This window comes from Gadus morhua, chromosome 11, assembly GCF_902167405.1.
Source record: "Gadus morhua chromosome 11, gadMor3.0, whole genome shotgun sequence".
In the NCBI taxonomy this organism is placed as follows: domain Eukaryota; kingdom Metazoa; phylum Chordata; class Actinopteri; order Gadiformes; family Gadidae; genus Gadus; species Gadus morhua.
In genome coordinates, this window is record NC_044058.1 from 23,306,473 (window position 1) to 23,330,459 (window position 23,987).

The 23,987-nt window shown below is 42.9% G+C and overlaps 1 protein-coding gene across 2 annotated transcripts in view; it reads right to left on the reverse strand.

Annotated features, from left to right (window-relative positions):
- sntb1 (syntrophin, basic 1) overlaps positions 1-14,347 on the reverse strand; it is a 30,658-nt gene extending 16,311 nt beyond the window's left edge. The window contains exons 1-4 of one of the 2 annotated variants that reach the window (XM_030370329.1): positions 13,305-14,347; positions 8,677-8,926; positions 3,081-3,198; positions 776-865 (exon numbers count right to left, since the gene is read on the reverse strand). In XM_030370329.1, the coding sequence (XP_030226189.1) occupies positions 776-865; positions 3,081-3,198; positions 8,677-8,926; positions 13,305-13,878 (1,032 nt within the window). In that variant the 5' untranslated portion in view covers positions 13,879-14,347. The remainder of the gene's footprint in view (positions 1-775; positions 866-3,080; positions 3,199-8,676; positions 8,927-13,304) is intronic. The other variant, XM_030370328.1, reaches the window with a different exon arrangement.
- Positions 14,348-23,987: the final 9,640 nt, after the last annotated feature.

Below are 23,987 nucleotides of genomic sequence, written 5' to 3' on the forward strand. Positions count from 1 at the left end.
GGAAACCAGACGAGCAATACGGTAATCCTCAATGGCAGACACTTTTATCCAGGATTCATTAGGGAGGTTAGTTCCGTGAATACCAACTAACGGGAGCAGTGATTTCTCAACCACCGGGCTTTAAACCAATACTGGGCCGTGGACCAGTGGAACCCTGGAGACAGAGATTTTGAAAACAAGCCTGAAAACAGGAAACAAAACAAACACCTAATGATGACTTCCTTAAAATTCTAATATGTTCTATTATCATTTGAACACTCTATCTTTATCGCAACCAATTAAATTGAACAGCAAAATGAGCATATGGGTGTCATCGGCCCAGCTACAATTGCCCAAATGGTATGTATGTTTGCATCGGCGCCTTTAGTCAACCACATATGTGTCATATAATACGCATATGTCAGAATAAAGGTTTTTCACAGCCTGTTACTATGCCGTTTGCGGTTGTTAATCATGATGCACATCCCATATAAGGTCACGGCCTTATATGGATCACTGATCACTCTACCTGCATTGAGCTGAGCTCATCTGAAGGACAAGAGCTGCCCTTTGTAGCAACGTTTCAGCCAATTACATTTCAGGATTTTAAAGTTCAAAGTTCATGGGTCGTCTGTTAAACATTATGCTAAGAATGTGTTGCTAAGTAACTGCATAGGTATTCATTGTATGGAAGGCACAATCACAGAAGGTTAGTTTGAGTGTGAGCGTGCGTGCGTGCATGTGTGATAAAATGTGGTTGGACACCTGAGACGCACACAGATACCAGAAGCTGTACCTTTCCTGCGAGCCACCCCAAGTGGCGTATCTCCTTGCTGCCTGAAACACCCGCCCTTGTAGCGTTATGGACGAACTCCGCCAGGCCCCGCTAGCATAGGGAGACAATCCATGGATAGGGTTAGGGATCGTACAATAATATATGGCTAGGGTTAGGGATCGTACAATAATACATGGCTAGGGTTAGGGATCGTACAATAATACATGGCTAGGGTTAGGGATCGTACAATAATACATGGATAGGGTTAGGGATCGTTCAATAATCCATGGATAGGGTTAGGGATCATACAATAATACATGGATAGGGTTAGGGATCGTACAATAATCCATGGATAGGGTTAGGGATCGTACAATAATACATGGCTAGGGTTAGGGATCGTTCAATAATCCATGGATAGGGTTAGGGATCGTACAATAATACATGTATAGGGTTAGGGATCGTACAATAATCCATGGATAGGGTTAGGGATCGTTCAATAATCCATGTATAGGGTTAGGGATCGTTCAATAATCCATGGACAGGTTTAGGGATCGTACAACAATACATGGATAGGGTTAGGGATCGTACAATTACTCATGGATAGGGTTAGGGATCGTACAATAATACATGGCTAGGGTTAGGGATCGTACAATAATACATGGCTAGGGTTAGGGATCGTACAATAATACATGGATAGGGTTAGGGATCGTACAATAATACATGGATAGTGTTAGGGATCGTACAATAATACATGGACAGGGTTAGGGATCGTACAATAATACACGGACAGGGTTAGGGATCGTACAATAATACATGGATAGTGTTAGGGATCGTACAATAATACATGGACAGGGTTAGGGATCGTACAATAATACATGGATAGGGTTAGGGATCGTACAATAATACATGGACAGGGTTAGGGATCGTACAATAATACACGGACAGGGTTAGGGATCGTACAATAATACATGGATAGTGTTAGGGATCGTACAATAATACATTGACAGGGTTAGGGATCGTACAATAATACATGGATAGGGTTAGGGATCGTACAATAATACATGGACAGGGTTAGGGATCGTACAATAATACACGGACAGGGTTAGGGATCGTACAATAATACATGGATAGGGTAGGGATCATACTAGGGATGCACCGAAATGAAAATTCTTGGCCGAAAGCCGAAACCGAATGTGGCTTTTGCTGTTTTTCATTCATTTTGCTTTAATTTTTCACCATTGCATAAATCAAACAATTAAATGTCCTTTATAAACTTTTTTTCAATAAAAGAAAATCAATTACAAATTTGATAAAAAAAAATTATTGAATACTGAACGTTTTCTAACATTCCAGCAGACCTTATAGCAAGAATTTAAGAACAATATACCTTTAAATAAATGAGTAAAACAAAATTATTATTATTAATTTTATTTTATAATAATGTTCGGTGTTTTGGGCCATTTTCGGCCGAACATTTTCGGTGGCCGAATATTCGGTGCATCCCTAGATCGTACAATAATACATTCATAGGGTTTGGGATCATACAAGAAAAAATATTTTAAGGTTTACACCAACACTTTCCATTACAATGTAGTTGTACGCATGCAGGTACTGTCTTATAAGCAATGTAACATCATGCAAAAGTATCTACTCTACGGAACAGCACAGAACATCGATACACACATTGTGGTAAAGGGGTAACGATAAGGAATAGCCAAAGAAACGAGCTCCACTCTAGGGTAGGTTTGGGTTAGGCTGGTCCATAACGTTACAAATTAAGTACATGCGGTTATGGGGCGTTGCATTGTTTATTACATGTGCAATTACACTAACAAGGTCACTAATGGAAAGCATTACCCTATCTTATGATCACATTGCAACTGCAAACTATTAACAATGTTTACTTAAAGTGATCACGCACTATACTGGCCCATTTGCATCCACGCGTCACTGAATGACCGAATGACAGCTCAGAAAGGAAACGACAATGGAGGAATGGGGATGTGTTATTTAACCATTTAAACACCAGCTTGTGAATATATCAAACCCTTCGGCCTGACGCAGTCAAACCGAACTCTTTAATCTGTTAGATAGATAACGAGCGATAACATCCCGTAAGCGGATGTGATTAGAAAGGCCCGCGGCGAAAGCAGCTTTGATCTTCAGAGGCAGGACAAACACAAACACAAAACCAACAAACATAAACAGAGGCGAGGAGAGGAGAGTTAAAGGGAGGGGTGGTTTTGGGTAAGGTCTGAGGTATGCAACACACAAACACACACGGTGGCGTGTCTTCAGGAGGCCTCGGCCCTCTGTGGAAGCCTACCTGTGTGAGTGCGGCGGTGGTGGCGTGCATGGCGGAGAACCAGGCCTGGCTGGTGGCCCGGTCGGGGCAGCGCAGCACCAGGGTATGGCGGGCGTCTGAGGAGTGCAGCTCCACGTGCCTGCCGCCGACCGCAGAACCAGGGACGAACAAAACATGTGCAGTTCAGACGATGTGCACATCCAGACGGTGTGATTTGACCCATGAGAAGTGATGATAATAATAATAATAAAAATAATAATAATAATAATATTAATACGTTTACTGCACACTCAAGGTCGCTTTACAGTGTCATGAGCACATACGGAACAAGACAGCACAACACAAAGTTCAACAACAAATATACAAATTATAATAAATTATACAAGGGGCTATGCAGTGGTGGAAGAGGAGAAGTGTTCTTGAAACAGAAAGGTCTTGAGATGAGCTTTAAAAGAGGGAAGGAGGGACAGTCACGGGGGGATTGAGGAAGGGAATTCCAGAGTTGGGGGGCAATGGCGCTGAAAGACCTGCCACCCAAGTAATTGCTTGTTGTCAGTGTGGTGTCGAGGTAGGAAGCTGATGTTAATTAGCACCTTGTTTTCGGTGTATTTTTGTGTGTCCTGACAGGGCTTTGGGATTTTTATACATTAGTCTACTTATGATCATTTACGATTAAACTGATCGTTATCTTCTGCTTTTGGGTTTAGTTGGTTTGTATTGCAATTTAATCATCCGCAAGTATACATGAATGTACAACATCCATTGGTGGTTCTTACAATAGTATATATTCTACCTCTCTTCAGTTACAATCAGACAAAAGCAGAAGGCTCTATCAGGGAATCAGAGAGAGCCATATGTGTATGTCTTACAGACGCCAACTGATTATTTAGTAGCGCAGTATCAAAACACTCACGGACAGACGGTGGCCAGATATTAGCAATTGTAGCGAATAAATATATTCTTTCAGCAGGATTCAGCTAAATAAACTACAGCATACTAATGCCTGCTGCAGTAAGAACTAGAATTACATGCAGACTCGCCTCGATTGAAGGAAAGTAAAGTTTCATGGAAAAAAACACGGTTGTTAGGGGATGCGAGCAACACAAATAAGAGTGAATGGGTGTTCTTCTAGATATCATCCACGAGACTTATAGGGGATCATTTTTTACCAGTATAAACCTCAGGGCAATACCCCTACTAAAACCTGACAACAACAAGATAAACACCTGGACCCACTGCCAAAGGATCTAATATGGAGCGACCAAGACAGGAATTAACTGTAAATTAATTTGGTCCGGCCTGACAAATCACCTTAAAAGGTAATCATTCTTCCCTTTATTCCTAGTAATCGTCAAACACAGTCGATACATTCTACACACTGACAGTGTTGACAATGATTATGCCGCAATCTTCCTGAGATTTAAAACTAAAATGTTTTTATTAATAAACTAAAAATGATAAATTAAGGTTCAATAAAAAATAAGACATTCTTTTGACATTCTGGAGTGGAGCCATCAGCGATGTTCTCTGTTGCTATGGGGATAAACTCTCAAAAAGGGCCTCTGAACCTTGAAGCAAATACATTTTTTAAAAGCATTAATACGTCTTACATGATCTTCATCATGGTAATATATGCCATTTTACCACATTTACTTCAATAAGACCAGAATTGTGAGAAAACAGCGGTAAAATCCTAAGGTTCGGCCAACACCACCAACCAGTTTGTGAACATTCTGCACTCTGCTCCAAACTGAAGTTGATTTCTTTTCGAGACGTCGAAGTGCCTTTTCAGAGGCACTCTGACTTCAGGATGAAGGGGACACCGGTGGCGAGGCGTGTGTGGACGGTCGGAGCTCTGTCTGGGCAGCGGTTGATGTTGATGTCTGCATCTGGTAGAAGGGCTAACACTTATAGTATAACGCCACCCACGCATTAGATATACAACAATGGGCCTAGCTTAAAGAAATATATCACCACGTCACCGTGGGTCCCGGCCATGGGGACACCGGGCACCTCCCCTCCCTAGAAGTCTCCGCTCGAACAGTGGGGTTTACTTACACTTAAAGAAACGGCTGACTCAGATGCTAAAAATACCCAACCAAGTAATAGCTGTTCCATGCTCCCCAAACCTCCATCCCCCTTCATATTTTAATGTGTAATTATTCCAAGACTCTGGAAGAAGAAAAGGAAAAGATAAACACAATTCACGTGCATCCCATTTTCCCTCTACTGTGTGGGGAAGACCTCTCTCTCTCTCTCTCTCTCTCTCTCTCTCTCTCTCTCTCTCTCTCTCTCTCTCTCTCTCTCTCTCTCTCTCTCTCTCTCTCTCTCTCTCTCTCTCTCTCTCTCTCTCTCTCTCTCTCTCTCTCTCTCTCTCTCTCTCTCTCTCTCTCTCTCTCTCTCTCTCTCTCTCTCTCTCTCTCTCTCTCTCTCTCTCTCTCTCTCTCGAGCTCCAGGTGTTCCCGGGCTAAAAATAGATTAAAATGAGTCAATGTGTGGGGGGGGGGGGAGGCTGGACCAGTCTTGGCTGGGGGATGTCTGCGCTGGAGTTCTGTAGTGTGTGTGTGTGTGTGTGTGTGTGTGTGCTGTGGGCTGTCAATGCTGGTGCTTGTCCCCGAGTGGGACTTCGACTGCTTGATGGGTGGGGGCCAGACCCAGGAGGCTTTGAAAGGAAGCACTGGAAAAACGACAGCGAGGAAGCCGTTTAGGAATCGACAGAACCCTCTAGACTACATAGAGGACTTCATTCAGACGACACGTCCTTCACATGTCCTTTCAGCCCAGAAACCTCTCGATATCCAGCACACCTTGATGTTTCGTCAAACCCACATCAGAACTGTGTTCTCATCTTTTCCCTATGGGGCTATTGGTCCTTGCTCGTGTTGTGCTTTTGCAACTTCTACTCGCCCCTTCTTTCACTGGTGAAAACATAACTACACTACACTACGTTTGATACACCAAAACGTAGCATATTGTCCAGAGATACTCAAGAGTTACTGTGATGTGAATGGGACTGCTGTACACGGTGCTGTAGTATTCTAGGTTGGAGCAACCTCTGGTTACAGTATTTGAAAGCTCTGGGCTATGTTTACCCTTAAGTAAGCTCTAAACTGAACCGTCTAAATAGCATGAGAAAATGTCAAACAGTGGCATCGTTGTTTAGATAAGGCACCGTACAAAAGTTCAATGACGTCAATGCTGGGTAGTTATCGTGGAAGTGTAAAGAAGATTCTTGGCCCAACGATGAGTAACTTAATAGAAAGGACTTTATCCCAACGTAAAAATGACGTAAAAAAAACACAACTTCTTTCCCTTTCCTTATTGTCTCTTCTGGGTTCTTCTCGGTCTTGCCTCTCATGTCAATATTATCCATGCTCATCCTTCCCCTCTGCAATCCTGTTCTCAAGCTTCCCACTAATTTATTTATTCTCTTTTTTCTTCTGTGTAGTTCCCCCGCTTGCTTTGGCCCTCTCTCCTTTAGCTCCTCTGCACTCCAAAATAAACCCCAGCCTTGTCTTCAGCTGTCTGTCAGCTTATGCTCGTGGGTGCTCGCAGACATCTGCCGCCCTGAGGAAGATGCTATTCCACAGGGAAATGCAGAACATTACTAATTATAGCAACGGAGAGACAAGCACCCGCTTCCTTTCTTGTTCCATGTCCTTCTCGGAGGCTCACATGCTCAACCGAGCGAGTTCGCCCTTTTGACCGCTCCAACTCCAACACTGGCTAATGTTGAATGAAACACGGGAATCAAATACAAAGGCTCGGATTCTAAGATGAATCGGTTGGGGCTAATGTGTCACGAACATGTGAACGCCGAAAGTTGAAGTCGAGTTTAGTTTTGTCCCTCAAGGATACTGACATGAAGATGTGCGAACATCAAAAGCCTAAGGGTTTGTGTTGTTGTTTTTTGTGTTTTCTGAGTGAGGTATCTCTTAAACATTGACCAAACGGAACGCTGACTGGACATAATTGTAGCCTAGCACAGCGAAGATTAAATGTGAATAATAACACCACAGCAAGAACATAATAAATGGAAGCGAGTAGTCAACTGGTAAATGAAACAACCTTAAACAATATTTAAAACACGGTGACGAAACCAATACTGGTCTTAAACAGCGAAGTTCCTTGGCAAAAGAAAAATTATCCATTTTATCTTTACTTTCTGTACTTAAGCTCCAAAATATAACTTGCTTGATAGAATGATGGACAGATTAAACCAAAGCAAGGCATTCACATCTAAAGAAGATACAAGTCGGATGAATTTTATAAATTATTTAGGAAATAGGAATTCTATCTTCATGTTTTACAAAGATACTGAGTTCATAACTGGAAGCCTTGCTCTACGGCATTTGCACACTATTGTTGAGTTCAGTATTTGACCATTTCCTTCCACTCAGGTGTAGTCACTTCAGTCACATGACTCACGGTATACAGAACAGACAAAAACCCCAGGTGCTGCAAAATATCCTAACAAATGTTATCTTGCTTCTCAAATTCCCCAAATATTACTTGAGCTGGAGTTTGTGTTTCCTTGCCAGCAACAAAACAATATAACTCATATAAATTGGCATTGGCAAGAATGCAGCACAAATACAACGTGTTTATTTCCTGGTTTTGCTTCTGTTAAAATACATTTGCCATAAATGATGCCAACAGCATCTCTGGAGAAGCCTTCTCATCTTGCCCACAAGTCCTGACTTGTGTTTGTGTGCTTGTGTGTGATTGTGCGGCAAACGTTTACGTTGTTTTGCTGCACATTTAAAGTGTTAAACAAATCCCGGACGTGCCAGGCATGAAATGTAACTTTGAAGCGTCTGCTGTGTATTGTTGCAACGTGACTTTGATGCGGTCTCTGTCAACCAATAGCTTTGGAGGAAACGTGAAGTTGAACTATCTAAAGGCTGTGCCTTTCTTTCAACAAAAAAAACATGTATGCAAGGACGCGGGTGCACACACACACACACACACACACACACACACACACACACACACAAGCACAAGCACACGCACGCAAGCTCTGATGCCCCCAGACACAACAAGCAAGCAAGTACAAACACTCACTCACTCTGCAAATGGCTGGGAAGAACAGGAGGGATGTGAACGAACAGTGGATGGATCAGAAACCAACCCGAATTGCAAGAAGCAATACAAAGAACCCAATATTTCATCCACTTTCCGTCTCGTATGTTTTTGATGAATCCCCGATTTGATGAATACTGTTATTGTAACCTTTCCATGCTAATTGGGTATTTGTTTGTCAAGTGACTTCATGAAGTTTAGGAAAACCAAACACAAAAGGGCACGAGGCCAAGAGAGAGAGAAGATCAGATTTGTACGGATGGACATATTCAGTTAACTAGTGATGGAAAACAAAGACCTCCCGAATGGGAACACAAATACACAAGGGAGGGAGAGAGAGGGGGAGAGGGGGATAGGACGGGGGAGACAGAGGAGAAGTAACAGAACACGGAGCTACAGAAGGAAAGCATTCTACCCAAAAATCCAATATATGCCAGGCCAACGTCCCACTGGAGAACGCATCATGACAATAATAAAACACAGGGTCTGTGATTCAGTGTGTGTCGGTGTGTGCGTGTGTGTGCCTCCCCCCCACCTTTTGTCGGGGTCCACCTCCGTCAGGGAGCGGGTGACGTAGCACATCTTGAGCGGTATGCAGCGCCGGTCGCCCTGCAGGGGCAGGGACCGGGGCGGTGTGGGGGCGAAGCCGGGCGGGGCACCTGGGGGCGTCTGGAAGGACGGAGAGAAGCCCAGCCGGGGCGACTCGGGGGGGGGCGTCTCCCAGCCGATCTCCGACACCGGGGAGCCTCTCTTTACGTAGGGCGTGGCCTCACGCATGTACTTCACTGGAAAGGAGAAGGAAGCTTCAAATTAAAAGTTCTCATATTTTTCCTTGAGAGTGACCGACTGTTGCCTAAAACTCTCTCCTTCTCCAAATGTTCTGAACTCTTTCCAAAAAAGTTCACCCCTTTTCCTCTCAAAATGGTCCAGACTTTCTCCTCGATACCAAACTCACTTCGAGTGCATGGAAAACGCTCCATTCTTCATCTAATTATGCAACACATGACTTTCCCAAAATAAACAAATCATAAATCATATCAAAATCATTTCCACAACCTCAATGTTGCAAAAGCCTTTTCTGAAGGTTAGCACTATTACAGTGATTTAATTGGGCTTGGGGGAAACCACAGTCACACAGAAGGTCATTGGCCAGGTTCAATTTTATTGAAAACATTTCCAACATGTTTGTGTGCGTCTTCTCGCTAGTCAACACACTTGATTAACAACACGTACATCTGTATTCAAGCCTGCCCTAGATAGAAGACTTGACAGACACGTTCACATCTTCTGAACCCACACAACATTCAGTAGGACTACTTTCTGGTGCACGGAGGAAGGCGGAACATCTTTGTAGGGTTTGCATCCCTCTTTAAAGAACATCATTTAGAATTCAGTTTGATCTGAACACAAACTAGTTCAATTAGCTTACTCAGTGCATTAGGTGGTAATTTTAATCTTCAAAACCTGGAAAATTAAATCTATACCAGAATGAACTATTTTTTCCATATCTGGAAACGGGAACTCGGAAAGGATGCCAAATTAAAAAAAAAGAAGGAAATAACTAAAGAGTGCAGTCCTTTTTTGTTTTGTTTTGTTGCCCTAAATTCTCTGGGACTCCCAGAATGCCCCGGTTGTTTAATTGGCATTTCCCAGTGTAGTTGCCAGTTATAATTGGCATAATGCCGGTGGCATTTGTGGATCCAGCGAGTAATCTATTCCTCTGGGTGGCAGCAGGGGCATCCGTGCAGCAACCCAGTAGTGAGAGTCAGTTCCCACAGCAGTCCGTATAAAACAAGGCTGTGACTGCAGTGCCAACCCGCAGAAGAGAGACAGGGGGACAGCAAGGTGAGGATGCACCAAGGCCACTGAACAATGAATGAGTGTGTCCTGAATCGAACCCCAGGAACGACGCGTTCCGGTTTCACATTCCATCACAACTCGACGCACGCGCACACACGCAGGACACACGGAGACACACGCACACCTTGCCATTGGGTGAAAAGTATTTAAAGAGAGCATCATGGGGAAAGTGAACTTGAGTGATGTGATGTGATGTAATGCCTAATGACTGGCCATGACTAGATGTCCAGTGTGTATAGAAAGAATCACTAAAGAGGTGGATGTTTAAGGACTGTGGGAGGAGATGGTTTGTGGCTACATGGACTGGAGGAGCCTCCCACATGAAAGTGATGAACAAACCAAGGTCAGTGAATCACAAACAGCGCAGGGGGAGGAATTCAGACTGACTAGTGAAAGGGAGTCTGCTATACAGATAAGGCCCAGTGAATTTCCTCTGGGGGACACACACACACACACACACACACACACACACACACACACACACACACACACACACACACACACACACACACACACACACACACACACACACACACACACACACACACACACACACACACACACACACACACACACACACACGATGAAGGGCCCGAAACCGGTACTTGGATCCAAACACTGGAATCCTAATAACATATGGACTTCATGACTACATGTGTCTGGGAGAGAAAAGGCAGAAATTATTTCCCTTTTAAAATCATCAACGTCTTTAAAAGACAAAAATTTAACAAAGGAAGAATGAGTTAATTCACACAGAAGGTATTCATTGAATCTGCTGTGCAAGTTATGTTTTTTTTTCTCACAGAACTTGTTCATAAAGAATACATAGGCAGGCTCAGCTAGTCGGCTACAGTGGGGGCATAGAAAGCTTATTTCTGCATGAAGGAGACTCAGTCTTTCCTTTCCCGTGGAGGCAGACCTCCGATGGGGTGGGGTCTGCATGCCCGTTAGGCTGTGTGCGCACGTCCTCTGGGGTCTGTTGATATTTCATTAAGGGAATGGGAGTAAGTGTGCATGAACTGCTGCTGCCTACTCTGTGATAATGAGCCAAACATATTCTCAATATTGCACGATATATATATATCAAAATTCGGGCGGGGAAGAGAGGGTGGGATTTGGGACCACTCCACCATCTATTCAGAGCTGGGGCTGAATTAAAGCTTTATTTGCACAATTATGAAGGATAGAAAGCTTTAAATAAGGTTTCGCCCTCCACCCCAGATTTGCACAGAAACACGCAAGTTGTTAAACAAACCCAAAGGCGTCCCTCCTGTTTCCTTCTATGTATTAAGTCATTCAGAGTATATCATCAGAGATATTGCTTATTGCAAAAGTTTAAAGCTGAATACAATCCCAGACAATACCAGAGTCACAGCCAATAAGAGTTCCATTGAAGAGCTTCATTTCTTCACACACTTGCTCGAGTTAAAAAAACTTTATTTGTTATCTTCCCTTTGTTTATCAGAGGTGTTAATAATTTATACAAATAATGTACGGTTAGTGTTCAGGCATTAAAATTGCTTGCTTGTACACACACACACACACACACACACACACACACACACACACACACACACACACACACACACACACACACACACACACACACACACACACACACACACACACACACACACACAAAATATTGGTTGTTTTGCAGCATCATCAGCACGTTTGCTAGGGCATAGTGTGAGTAGACGCCACTTGGGGACCTTACAGGGCAGGCAGACAGATAGGGCCAGTTCCTACTGATAATGCTCAGCCAGGTCTAACCCTGTTGGGCCTCGGGGGAAACAGGGGAACCGCTGTGTGCATGCATAGGGGTTAGAAAAGTTTCACTTTAGGAGTTTTCTCTTAAAAGTGTGAGAGAGAGGGGTTGGGTTGGGGAGAGTGGAGGAGAGAATAAGAATAACCACTATAGCTCAATCACAACAACATTTCAGGGGAGGAGCTGGTTCTGATTGCAGCAACCTTTCTTGGCCAACGGGTAGGTAGGTGGACAGACACCAATGTAGGTAGGTAGATAGATACATAATATATCCTCCTGGGAAGATTGGTGGCATCAACTTTTTCATTTAAACTCACTCGGTTAAATGAAAAGGTAGATTTTTCTAGATCAGAAAATCTATCATATAATCAATTTGTGATTCCACACGAGCAGACAACCACTTGTGCTCAGTGATTTCCAAGTAGTTGGATAATTATTTGGCCTTTAAAGCAAGATAACCAATGTGACATGATTACGAGAGACCTCATTGCCACTGGTGAAGTTTTGGATTCACTCGAGCACGGCCATATCAGCAGTGCGATAATTGGGGAAAGTGTTATGACAACTGCTGTCCATGAATGTGTTTTGGATATGACAGAAATTTGCCGTCTCAGCTAAAAGTGGGTCCAAAGCACGCCGTCTATCTACAAACACCGGGATGGAACAGTTCTGCTGAGACCAGCCGGATAGGTGCCATTATCTAATACCTATGAGGAAACACTCAAGAAAACAGTCACTGAGCATTTAAATGTTCTCAGTGACCTCATCAGATGATTATAGGTGGTGCATGAACATTGATTTACTAGAAACAGGTGCCGGTGTCTCTGGTTCTGTGATACAAATGCAAAACAAAGCTCAGTCCTAGCTCTACTTGTATGAGTAGGACCTGGAATTCACTGCAGGGCATCGGAGTCTAGACTGGACCACCGGTGACTGTATGTGTGTGCGTACATGTCTGTTTAGATATGCACACAGACACACACATACAATATGACAACAGGATCAGTGGTTGGCTCACCATGGAGAACCGATAGTGAGTCATTTCCTGTCAGTTTACAGGAAATGTATGTTCCAGCTTGGCTCATTTGCGTTGGTAGATGAATGCTGGTTGTTTCTTGGCCCTAAACCTTATCCGTGTATAACTATTTGTTTGTAAATGGAGCACATCTGCTATGGAATATGGGATTGAGATCCTGAGAGTTTGTGGCGACTCTAATGATCTCAAAACACACACCAGAACATTATTTGACATAAAAAAATGAGTCTTCCTTGCAACTGTTGCCAGATATTTTGTAAAACAACAAGAAAGAGATTAGGTGGTCATTAGGATAACTCATTAGATAAGCCTATCAATTTGACCACCCAAACCACATATAATACTGCTCTATATCGCACACACACACACACACACACACACACACACAAAAAAAAAAATATATATATCGTTGTTTCTACATGCTGGAGATCCAACTCCATCTGTCATATAAACCAACAGCAAAGACAGTCCCCTTGTCACACATACACACACCGCATACCTTCAAGGATCACCTCTCTCCCGGCTTGCTTCAGAGCTTGAACGGCTTCGTCGTGGGTCGCGTCCCGCAGGTTCGAACCGTTCACGGACAGAATGGCGTCCCCGACGTACAGAGCCTGGGTCTGGTCCGCGGCCAGCCCTTTGAAGATCTTGCTGATGAGAATGGGCATTTTGTTCTCCTTCCCGCCTTTAATGCTGACCCCGAGCCCGCCGACCTCTTGCTTGGTCACCTTGACGCACCTCTTCTGGTTGGCTATTGCTTCAGACACTTGCTCAGGTAGGTCCTTGAGGGCGTCCCGCTCGGTCCCGGTTTCGGGGCTCGTGTCGGATTCCGTGCCGGGGTCGCCGGGGTGACCGGCGGTATTGTTGTTGCCGTTATAAGATCCGTTAATGAGGCTGTTGGCGCGGACGGCGTCGGTCGTACCGGTGTCCCCCTCCTCACAGCTCAGAGTCAGGGATTCCTCGTTCAAGTGTGCCAAAACTTTGTGCCACTTCCTTTTGACCAAAACTTCCAGAAACCCACTTTGTTGAACTCGGCCGTTACCTGGAACTCCCGTCGTCAGTACAACCGCCATCTTTACAGTAAGCCTTTAAAAAAAAAAAAAGAACTCGCGTGTGATTATCCGGTACAGTGCGACACACTTGGCTCACACCCCGAAGTGGACTTTGGCCCCACCGAAGTTTTCCGGAGGACTTGCCAAGAGTGTCGAATGGTCAGCTGTGTTGTGGCACCGCCGGGTCCGCCTGCCCCAAACCCTCTCTGCTGGGTGGAGTTAGTTCCCCTCCGTTAGCCGATCCCATCTTCAGTAATCCATATCTTTTCTGTTTTTCCGCCACACACTCAAAATAATAAGGACCCGGCGCGATGAAAACACTAAACAGACGGCATAATGTAGTTATCCAAGTATGGGCGACAATTGAACTGCTTCGTCCATGTATGGGCGACAGCGATGTTGAATAATAGTATTTGATAGACACACGAGCGCCTATATGTTCATCTTCTGTGACTGTCCAACTCTCCTCTCTCTACATGCTGTGTGCGGGTCAATATTTATCCACGTGCACGTTGAGTAGGTACGGGGGCGCGCGTAAAGGAATGCGCCGTGACAGGTAATGTTGCTCGGGAGCACACAGAACAGACCTGACGATATCTGGCCCCCGGGCAATATTTGAATGTACCCATTGTTGTTATTATCATGCACATTTTATGTAGGCTGCATCAATCCATCTATCTGACATCTATGTATCGCCCTGATCGGAAATACATGCCAAAAAATACATGCCTGCAATGTTCAGCGCAAGTGCATTCTGCGGGTGTTCTGTGTTAGTGTTTGATTAGCAGATTTTGCATATTAGGCTACTGCCTTTTGGACCAAAAACGAAATGCTACTGCGATGTAGTATTTCGTTGTTTGTGGCACTTTTGTAATCGACATACTTGTTAGTTATTCTCGATTAACATCAGGTGTGTGTGTGGAACTTCAGCTTTCTCATTCTTCACTCAAAAACTGTGGTTGCATGCTTTATGCAGACTTGTGTGTAGTAGCAGAGGTTTGAGGAAACCGCTTAATTGTGGTTGAATAGTTATTTGCTGTGGGTTTCTCTGGAAGATACCTTATGGTTATAGTCTTTAAGATAATGATACCATGATACCATGATACCATGTATAAATACTGTATACATCAACCAAATGGCATATTATTAGGCCTATTATAACAACGCAGCAAAGTAATACTTTTTAAACTTGACTCGCTGTACATTATCTCTTACATATAGTACTCCTCCAGAATAAATATATGTTCTAAACAGATAGGCCCATAGGCCTAATTGGGTTAAATCCAACATTTGTTGAGTGAGTTTTAATTTCTAAAAAGCTCTTGAGCTTGATGCTGTTTAGTTGAAATGATGCCAGTCGTTTGCTTTAAAGAAGGCAAAGTTGAAATAGTAATTTCAACAGTAAGCCATACCCGTATGAGATTCAGAAGATTGCTATCAGCAATTGGAGATTGCTATTGTATTTATAGAGTTTTCCTATTTTAGTCTTATAGGCCTAAAGGAAATCATCCCTATAAAAGCAAAAAGACACCCTAATAAAAACTTAACTGTCATACATTAATGACAGGCGAGAAAGGCCACTTCTAAAGATGTGATGTGTTCCATGGAACAGGTATGCCTACACAGAAAGAAAAATATACAATTCAGCCTTGACCGTTCAGTTGTGTGGGATCGCCATCTACTGGTGAGGATAGTTTTTGACATGCTTGACCTTCCACAAAGTAGGGGTGACCGAATTATTTTGATTGTCTCTTCAAGGAAATCTACTATCGACTTTTATCATTGTGCAGTTTTGGATAATTGTATATTTGCACGAGTGCACCATAAAATATGAATCCATAAACAATAGGAATAATTGCAATTATTGAGTGTATCTGACTGAATATATATTGAATGCAAATTTAATTGATTGAAAAATATAAAACTCAGGTAATAAGACAGACTGAGAAAGAGGTGTGTATGCCCTACTTAGAAAAAAAAACAAAGCTAAGAATAAGCTTTACCATATAATGAGGCAGAATATTTATTTATTTCACTTTCATATGCAAATGACTCATCCAATAGATAGACTTTCTTTGTACTGGTAACAACCTTCAAAAAGAAAAATATGATTGCAATGAGACTAACAGAAATAGAGAAAAGGTTATAAGGTACCTTTCTGAATCTTTATTTACCTGTCCACATTATACAAGAGGAAGAGAAGGACAATAACAGTTTGTGATTCTCTGTCAGACATTGGATACTGAATTGAATGGAGTTTCCACAAGCTGGCCATTCACTTCAGTATCCAAGAGCATTTATTGTGAATTGCTCCATTTTATGAAGCAAATCAAATGTAAAATTCATACAACCAAAACAAAAAGTATGCTTTGATCTCTCCTTAATGGACATATCTCTTCCATACGTATACATACAAACAGGAGATGAATGATGCAAAGGGGAAGTGGTGATGTATGTTTTTGTGTGCATTTATTTACATTTTGAAATATTTGTAATGCACAAGCAAACCAATATTCTCCTATACACATAAACACGGCATGTCGGTTTTCCAATGTAGGCCTATTTGTGGGATCTTCCCCTTGTAATAAAACATCAAATCAAGAAAGGAAAGATCTTCACAGTGAATCTGCACGCCTGTGAAAGAGTCGATACGAGCTACTTCCAAATCATGGAAAGATACCAGCCCTCCCCTAGCGACAAACACCCTAAACGGTCCTATTGGCTTTTGTTTCGATGTCTCAGAGACAAAGTAGGCCTATTCACTTCAACGTCAGGTCATCATTTTTACACATGGGACAGTGATGAAGGGCATGGTCCCAATATTTGGTTCTGCTCTCCTTGCAGAACTTGCGTCCCTGTGGAGTAGGAACGTGGGTTCAGCGCAAGTTGTTCCTTGTTTGGTTGGTTGGTTGTTAGATGGTTGATGTTGAGGGGAGGAGACCACTATAAAGTATGCATTAGATGAAAGTAAGCAACGGGGGACTTTGACGATGCCTGAACGTGCACCTGAAGCACCTCATTAAACAGTTAAGCTACACAGAAATAATGTTTCAACTACATTACACTTATAGCAACCGATTTTGTCCGAAGCAACTTACATCAAGTGCATTCCATCATTAAGATGCAACCGAAAATGTGTAATAGTCCTACATCGAATGTATGGAAATGGTACAAAACGTACGAGGACATAAAACGAATAAAATAGCCGAACTGCTTCCCATGCTATACATTATAGAAACAAGAGATGTGCCAGATGCGGTCTGAACAGATGAGTATTCTGTCTGTGACGGAAAATGTGTAGGGTTTCTGCTGTCCTGATCTCAACGGGGAGCCTGTTTCTCATTTGTGGAGCCAGGACAGCACACAATCGAGATTTTGTAAGGCAGCAGCTGGGCTCCCCTAGTAGAGGGACAGGCAGGACGTTTGGCAGCCCCACCACAGCCTAATACACGGGCTGGGCTGGAGAACCATGTGCTGGATGTACGATGGGCCGGAGGGGAGCCATGATGAGCCTTACTAAAACCTGTAGTAAAAAGGTATGGTGGGTGATGAGTTAGGACACGAATGCAGAAGAAGCAGAGAGGAAAACAGAAACACAGGCAATGCGAAATTAGGTAGCAAAACTACTAACTGAATAAACTAAGCTATAAGGAACGGGCAAGGCTTGTCAATCACAGAGAGGACATAATCAAAACTGACAAAGGGGAATGAAACTAGAAACTTCATTTCACATAGTGGATACGATCAACTAATTCATGTTCTGGAGCGCAATCAATGAATACAAGGGCTCTAAATAAATAAATAGCCCATCTAGTGGATGAGGCAATAACTACAAAAAATATATGACTGCATCCTCTCCTTTCATAGCTTTTTAACAAGGCAAAAATAAGTTGTAACATCTTCAATTTTAGCAGTGACTCACAGCTTGACTATATGTCCCTCTTTTCTTCTTACACAGAGTAAGGAGAAAATCCATGTTATTCTATGGACATAAAGGATGTACTATCAGTAGCTCATGCTTATGACTCGATGGTTTTATTGCCTATGGAAAACAGGCATTTATGTTTTTGTTTGCCTCACCCATCCATTTTATTGAGCGCATTTCTCGGCTTTTTCAAATCAATCATGTCCATAAACCCCTTGTTTGACCGAAAAACGTATGTTTATCAAAAATCTGGTCAGTTTATCAACTGACCAAATTTAACAACTGATCTGGTCTGTTGTTAAAAGAGCACATGGTCTACTTGAGTTGCGATTCTTTCACATGAATTGAAGATAGAGATCCATTGGTTTTGATTATTATCGCCCACTAGAGGGCTCACTCTGCACATATATAGATGACGTTCTACTGTACTTCGCAGCTGTACTGCATAATGGGGTTTGTATGTGTGAGTGTCTGCGTGCGTGTGTGTGTGTGTGTGTATGTGTGTGTGTGTGTGTGTGTATTGTTTGCTGCTTGCCATGGTAACAGATGTGAATGAAATCTTGCAAAGGGGAAAACCAAACAGCTTGGTCTATGCCAGGAGAGGAGAGCGTTGCATGAGCCTTCAATCTAGGGGACCAGGATGCAAGCCAAAGGAGACATTTATCCTCTTCTTTTACTTCTCCTTCTTCTTCTTCTTCTTCTTCTTCTTCTTCTTCTTCTTCTTCTTCTTCTTCTTCTTCTTCTTCTTCTTCTTCTCCACCACTTATTTTTTAAAATGTTCCTCTTCTTCTAATTTTCTTCTTCTTCTTCTTCTTCTTCTTCTTCTTCTTCTTCTTCTTCTTCTTCTTCTTCTTCTTCTTCTTCTTCTTCTTCTTCACAAGCCAGATACAATTTGTTGGAACAATTAATTAACGTTCTTAATGATAATTTATTGTATTGTAAATAAAAACGACAACAATTATAAAAAAAATTACAAACTACATACAAACAAACCACACAAAACACTTTCGTCGTGTATTTTCGGATTATGAATATGTTCAGATTTGGCAGATGAGTCTCCTCTGTGCGGCAGTGGACCTTGAAGCCCCCTAGGCTATCATACGATTCCTTTTCTCAAGTTACACGGTTCGTGAAATACTGGACGACGCCGAAAACATTCTTTGGCTTGGTGTGCCATGCCTTGTGTGGCATTTAAGAAGAGATTCGCCACGAGAAATCCCTTGGTATGCATACAGGCAGCCACCTTGGGTCCCCGGCACTGACCCCGTTCCTGCCCATGAGATGAGGTGTGTGTCTGTCTTTGTGTCTCTGTTTACGAGTAGCCCAGAGTTTTTCCTTTCATTATCGCACCGGCAGCTGTAGTATGAGGTCACACTAACCTCATAATGGAGCTCCTCATTCTGTCATGTTTAAAGGAGAAGCTTAGGGACCGGGTAAACCACGGTGTATGTTTAGGCTGGGACTTTGCAAGTGGGCAGATGGTTGCGTTTCAGTCTTTTCAAAAGTCCTCTGTGAACTAGTTATTGACTTCGATAGAAACATGGCCACTTGGAATCTGTGCTTTATTGTGGTCTGTTTGGACCGCTCTTCAGTTGTCTCCTCACTGCTCCCTCGCTCTCTCTCTTTCCCCCCCGTTGCAGTGGCAGTAAACACTTTGGTTTTCTCAATGAGCGGCATGCAATCCCGGTATGCCTTCAGTCTGGCCTGTGTAACCCCCTGTCAATGAACTCCGCTGACATTTCTCCCACCGGTCTGTGCCAGAACGGGTTTGTGGAGCTCTGGGATAATGTTTCAGGTGGATCGCTGTTCTCCAAGTCCTACTATCAGCGGTTCACCAGTATTTATTTCACCACCGTTTTATTTTCTCTTCTTTTTTTCCTGTTTTTTTTTTTTTTACAACCGGTGAGAAGAGTCTAAATGTTTTATGTTTGTTTATTTCTGTTGATAAAAAAAGCACTGCTACCACTCTAAACAAATCCTCTTTTGTTAACAAGTTCCCATCGTATTTAATGTTAAGGCGCGAGTAAGTAAACTAAGAGTAGGAGGTTGTGAATTCAAGTACTAATGAAGGCCATTGAGGCTTCTACATCCCCCCAACTGTTTGGCTTAAAAGCATCAACATCCGAAAAAGAGAAGTCTAACGAGTCTAACGAGTTACCCACAGATAATTGGAAATATATGACATTTTCTATTCAATCTGGAATCATTACCACCATCCCTCTAAATAGAATATTCACTCAATGAAACTATGAGTACAAACTAATTCCTAATGTAATTTATTTGAACTCTGCAATTCAACCCCTTGATCTTTATTTCTGGTACCGGTTGAACTCCGCCTTCTCTGTCGGTCTGTATGGTTACAGCAGAGCAGTTTCAGTTTGGGGTCCGTTAAGGTTGAGAAAGCCTGCTGCTGAATTCAGATGGAGAATCTCCTCGGGTTCTGGCCTCCAAACACAGCAACACCAGCCACACAGCTGGTGGGACACTGCTTCCATCCCTTCCTAGAAGCATGACCTCACCCCCACTTTAGCCCTGGAGGTGTCACTGGGACTCTGTGTGTTTGTGTGTGTGTGTGTGTGTGTGTGTGTGTGTGTGTGTGTGTGTGTGTGTGTGTGTGTGTGTGTGTGTGTGTGTGTGTGTGTGTGTGTGTGTGTGTGTGTGCGTTTGTGTGCGTGTGTGTGGTGTTTATTAGAAAGGAAGAAGGGCATGTGTGTGTTTGATTGTTTTAGTGTGTGCGGGTGTGTGTAATTGTGTATTTGAGAATGTGCGAGTGTGTGTGTCTGTGTGTCTTTTTGTGTGTGTGTGGTGTTGATGTCACGGAGAGAATGTGTGTGTGTGTGTGTGTGTGTGTGTGTGTGTGTGTGTGTGTGTGTGTGTGTGTGTGTGTGTGCGTGTGTGTGTGCGTGTGTGTGTGTGGTTGTGTTTGTCAGCAAAAGAGGGAGAGAGTTTAAGTGTGTGTGGGACAGACAGAGAAACAAACAAACAAACAAACAAAAATACCTTCTAACAGCTGAAAGGTTCTGGTAAGCATATTATCTCTGCCTCCTCCACCTCCTTCTTCATGGGTAACAAACATGCCATCATCAATTTGTGTGCGTGTCCTTGGACCAACACAGATTTCAAAGTGTGTGCTTGTGTCGAGGCGTTGATCAGAACTTTAATAGCGCCGTCACCCGTCTGTGACGAGGCGGCGATCAGTGCTCATCATCATCCATCCAAGGTGTCATTTAATACTAAGATACCCCTCTGTGGGGACAACCTTAATCACACCCGCCGCACTCCATTAGCGCAGATTAAGGACGAACCGAAAACGAATCTACCGCTGTCCATCGAGGACTCTGGGAAACACACCAGCTATCTCTGCAGGTTGCCATCGGCACTTCTGTCATCCAAACAAACCTCGAGACCTGGACCTGGGAGAGCGGTGGCATAAACAAAAGGTCCACATGAAACACCCCTGGCTCCTCAGGGCCACCCAGAGAGACAAGTGGACCTGACGGATATCTGTGACTCCCCTTCTGGTCACCATTTGTCTTTCAGGTGTCCCCCTTCTTCTTCTCTGTTTCCTTGTTATTCTTTCTCACTCCTCGTCTCTTCCCCCGTCATCTCTCATCCTGTTTATACCCTGTTGCCTTGGTGTTGACCCTAACCCTAACCTTATGTGTCTGTGTGTGTGTGTGTGTGTGTGTGTGTGTGTGTGTGTGTGTGTGTGTGTGTGTGTGTGTGTGTGTGTGTGTGTGTGTGTGTGTGTGTGTGTGTGTGTGTGTGTGTTTGAGAGTGTGTGTGTGTGTGTGTGTGTGTGTGTGTGTGTGTGTGTGTGTGTGTGTGTGTGTGTGTGTGTGTGTGTGTGTGTTTATGTGTGGGTGTTTATGGATGTTTATCTGCACATCTGTGTGTTTGTGGCTGTGTGTGTTTGTGTGTGCGTGTGTGTGCGTGTGTTTCAGAGTGGGTGTTTATGGGTGTCTATCTGAATATCTTTGTTTGTGTGTGTGTGTGTGTGTGTGTGTGTGTGTGTGTGTGTGTGTGTGTGTGTGTGTGTGTGTGTGTGTGTGTGTGTGTGTGTGTGTGTGTGTGTGTGTGTGTGCGTGTGTCGGGGATTTGACCTGAAACCAGGCCAGGGAGATTGGTAAAGAGCTAGATTTGCCTTTGTCTGGATTTAATAGTAAATATTGTGTCGGAATTGCATCATCTGGTAGCCAATATTAAAAGAATGTAATATAAGCAGATTTCTCTGCTTTGCAATGCTTCACTCACTCAGTAGATGTGGTTGAGTGCCGTTACCCTTGGGCAGACAGCAACGACCAATTGCAGACACACCAAAAAATGGGCAGCTTTTTTGAGAGTTTATTATTTTTGTTCATCTTGAAGGTCTTTTAGTTTAAATTAACCAGAGGAGTGCAATCCTTTTCCTCCCATAATATTTGGCTGATATTTTCTATTTTTTTTGCACTTCTTTACTGTGAGAGCTTATTTGGGGGGGGGGCGGGGTGAGTGCATGTGCACATAAGAGGATGATTATGAAATATGATGTAATGGTGTGTGCTGGTGTTAGGTCTTAACCGTGCATATGCAAGCACACACACTCTCCAACATACACACACACATACGTCACACTATGTTGGCATAGCAACATCCATAGTAAATAAAGATATTTAAAGGGGCTCATACATTAACAAGTACTTCTAGAAACACATGCACACACCCACCCGTTCCTCTTGAAATGTCCCTTGGAGGTGCAGAGTGTAATGTAAGAGTGTTTATTTGAAGGGACCTTTGCCTTTTTATGGGCAATGTCTGGAAAATTTGCGTCAGAAAAGTAAGGGGGGGGGGGGGGGGGGTTAAAAGCAGGCATTATGCTCGCAGACTAGGCTAGTTTATTCCAGATTATCCCAGATCAATCAGACTCAGAGTCTGGTACCTCAGAGTGAATAGACAAAAAATGCAAAACAATTAAGATCGTAATATGGCGCTACCTCTTTGGATTCTCTTGGTGCTATGTTGTTGCTGCGTGAATTTCATTTCAGTAGATGGGCTTCCATTGCCAACTGCATCACCTGTGAAGTAGGCCAGCATTACCCCCAAAATCCAACATTTTAGTTGCTGATCAGTGCAAATAACTAACAACTTAACAATTTATTTTCAACATAAACTCAATGGACTGGACAGCAAAGAGAATACAGGATAGTGGGCTGGAAAAGTGAAAGAATGGCATGTATAGCATACGACGTCTGGTCGGAATCAAACCTGGGTTGCTCGATGGAGTATTGATAGACTGATTGATAGTTGGTAGACTCAAGTCCCCCTAAATTTAACTTTCTCATTCAGTGGAGCCACAATAGACTTATTAGTGGATAGAGGGATTAAAACAATGTTTATTTCAGACAACAGGGACATTTGGCTGGGTTTCTTTAGTTTGTGGCTGAAAGTGTCTAACTTGTGGTCGAGTACTTTTTATTGTTCATTAGGATACATCTTTGCGCATAACCCTGGTAAACGACCTTGTATTCTCATCATTTTGAATATTAGAACACGATGAGTACTATTAGGCATTTTTTTAATGGGATTTTCTGTTTTTGTTTAACCTATAGACAAAGATGCCTGTGAACGAAAACCACTGTTCAAAGATTTTTCTAGATTGGAAACACGCAGCATCTAGTATAAAGATTGAATGATGCGCGATCATTCCATTAGCAGGAAGCAGAATTATCAGGCCAAAACTATGAGTGTTGCTAGTGAGTCGGGAAAGGGCTTGTTGTTTACATGGAGGTCTATCTGAGCACAGATACTTTAATTATATATTTTTTAACTGCCTCTTCTGGACAGCTCCTGTCATCATTGGAAGAAAAGGACCTAAAGGCATTTAGGCTTGAAAGTTTGAGCACATTTCATTAATTTACAGTAAATTACAATTGTGTTTTTCTGTTTGTTTCTTGCTCCCAAACAACTTGAAGAAGTTAAATCAAAATGTCATATCCTTTTCATATCCTTATTTGTGAGGAACATCCCACCCTAAACAAGTCCATGTGTATATAAAAACCATGAAACAAACATATAATCCCCTTGTAATTATTTAGTTCCTAACTTTATATCTTCTCGCTACATGATTTAATCCATGCTGCATGCTCATGCCACACCCAAATAACTCTGTAGTGGAGGTAAACGTCTTGGTGTTTTGGGGTTGTCATGGAAACTCACACCTGGGAGC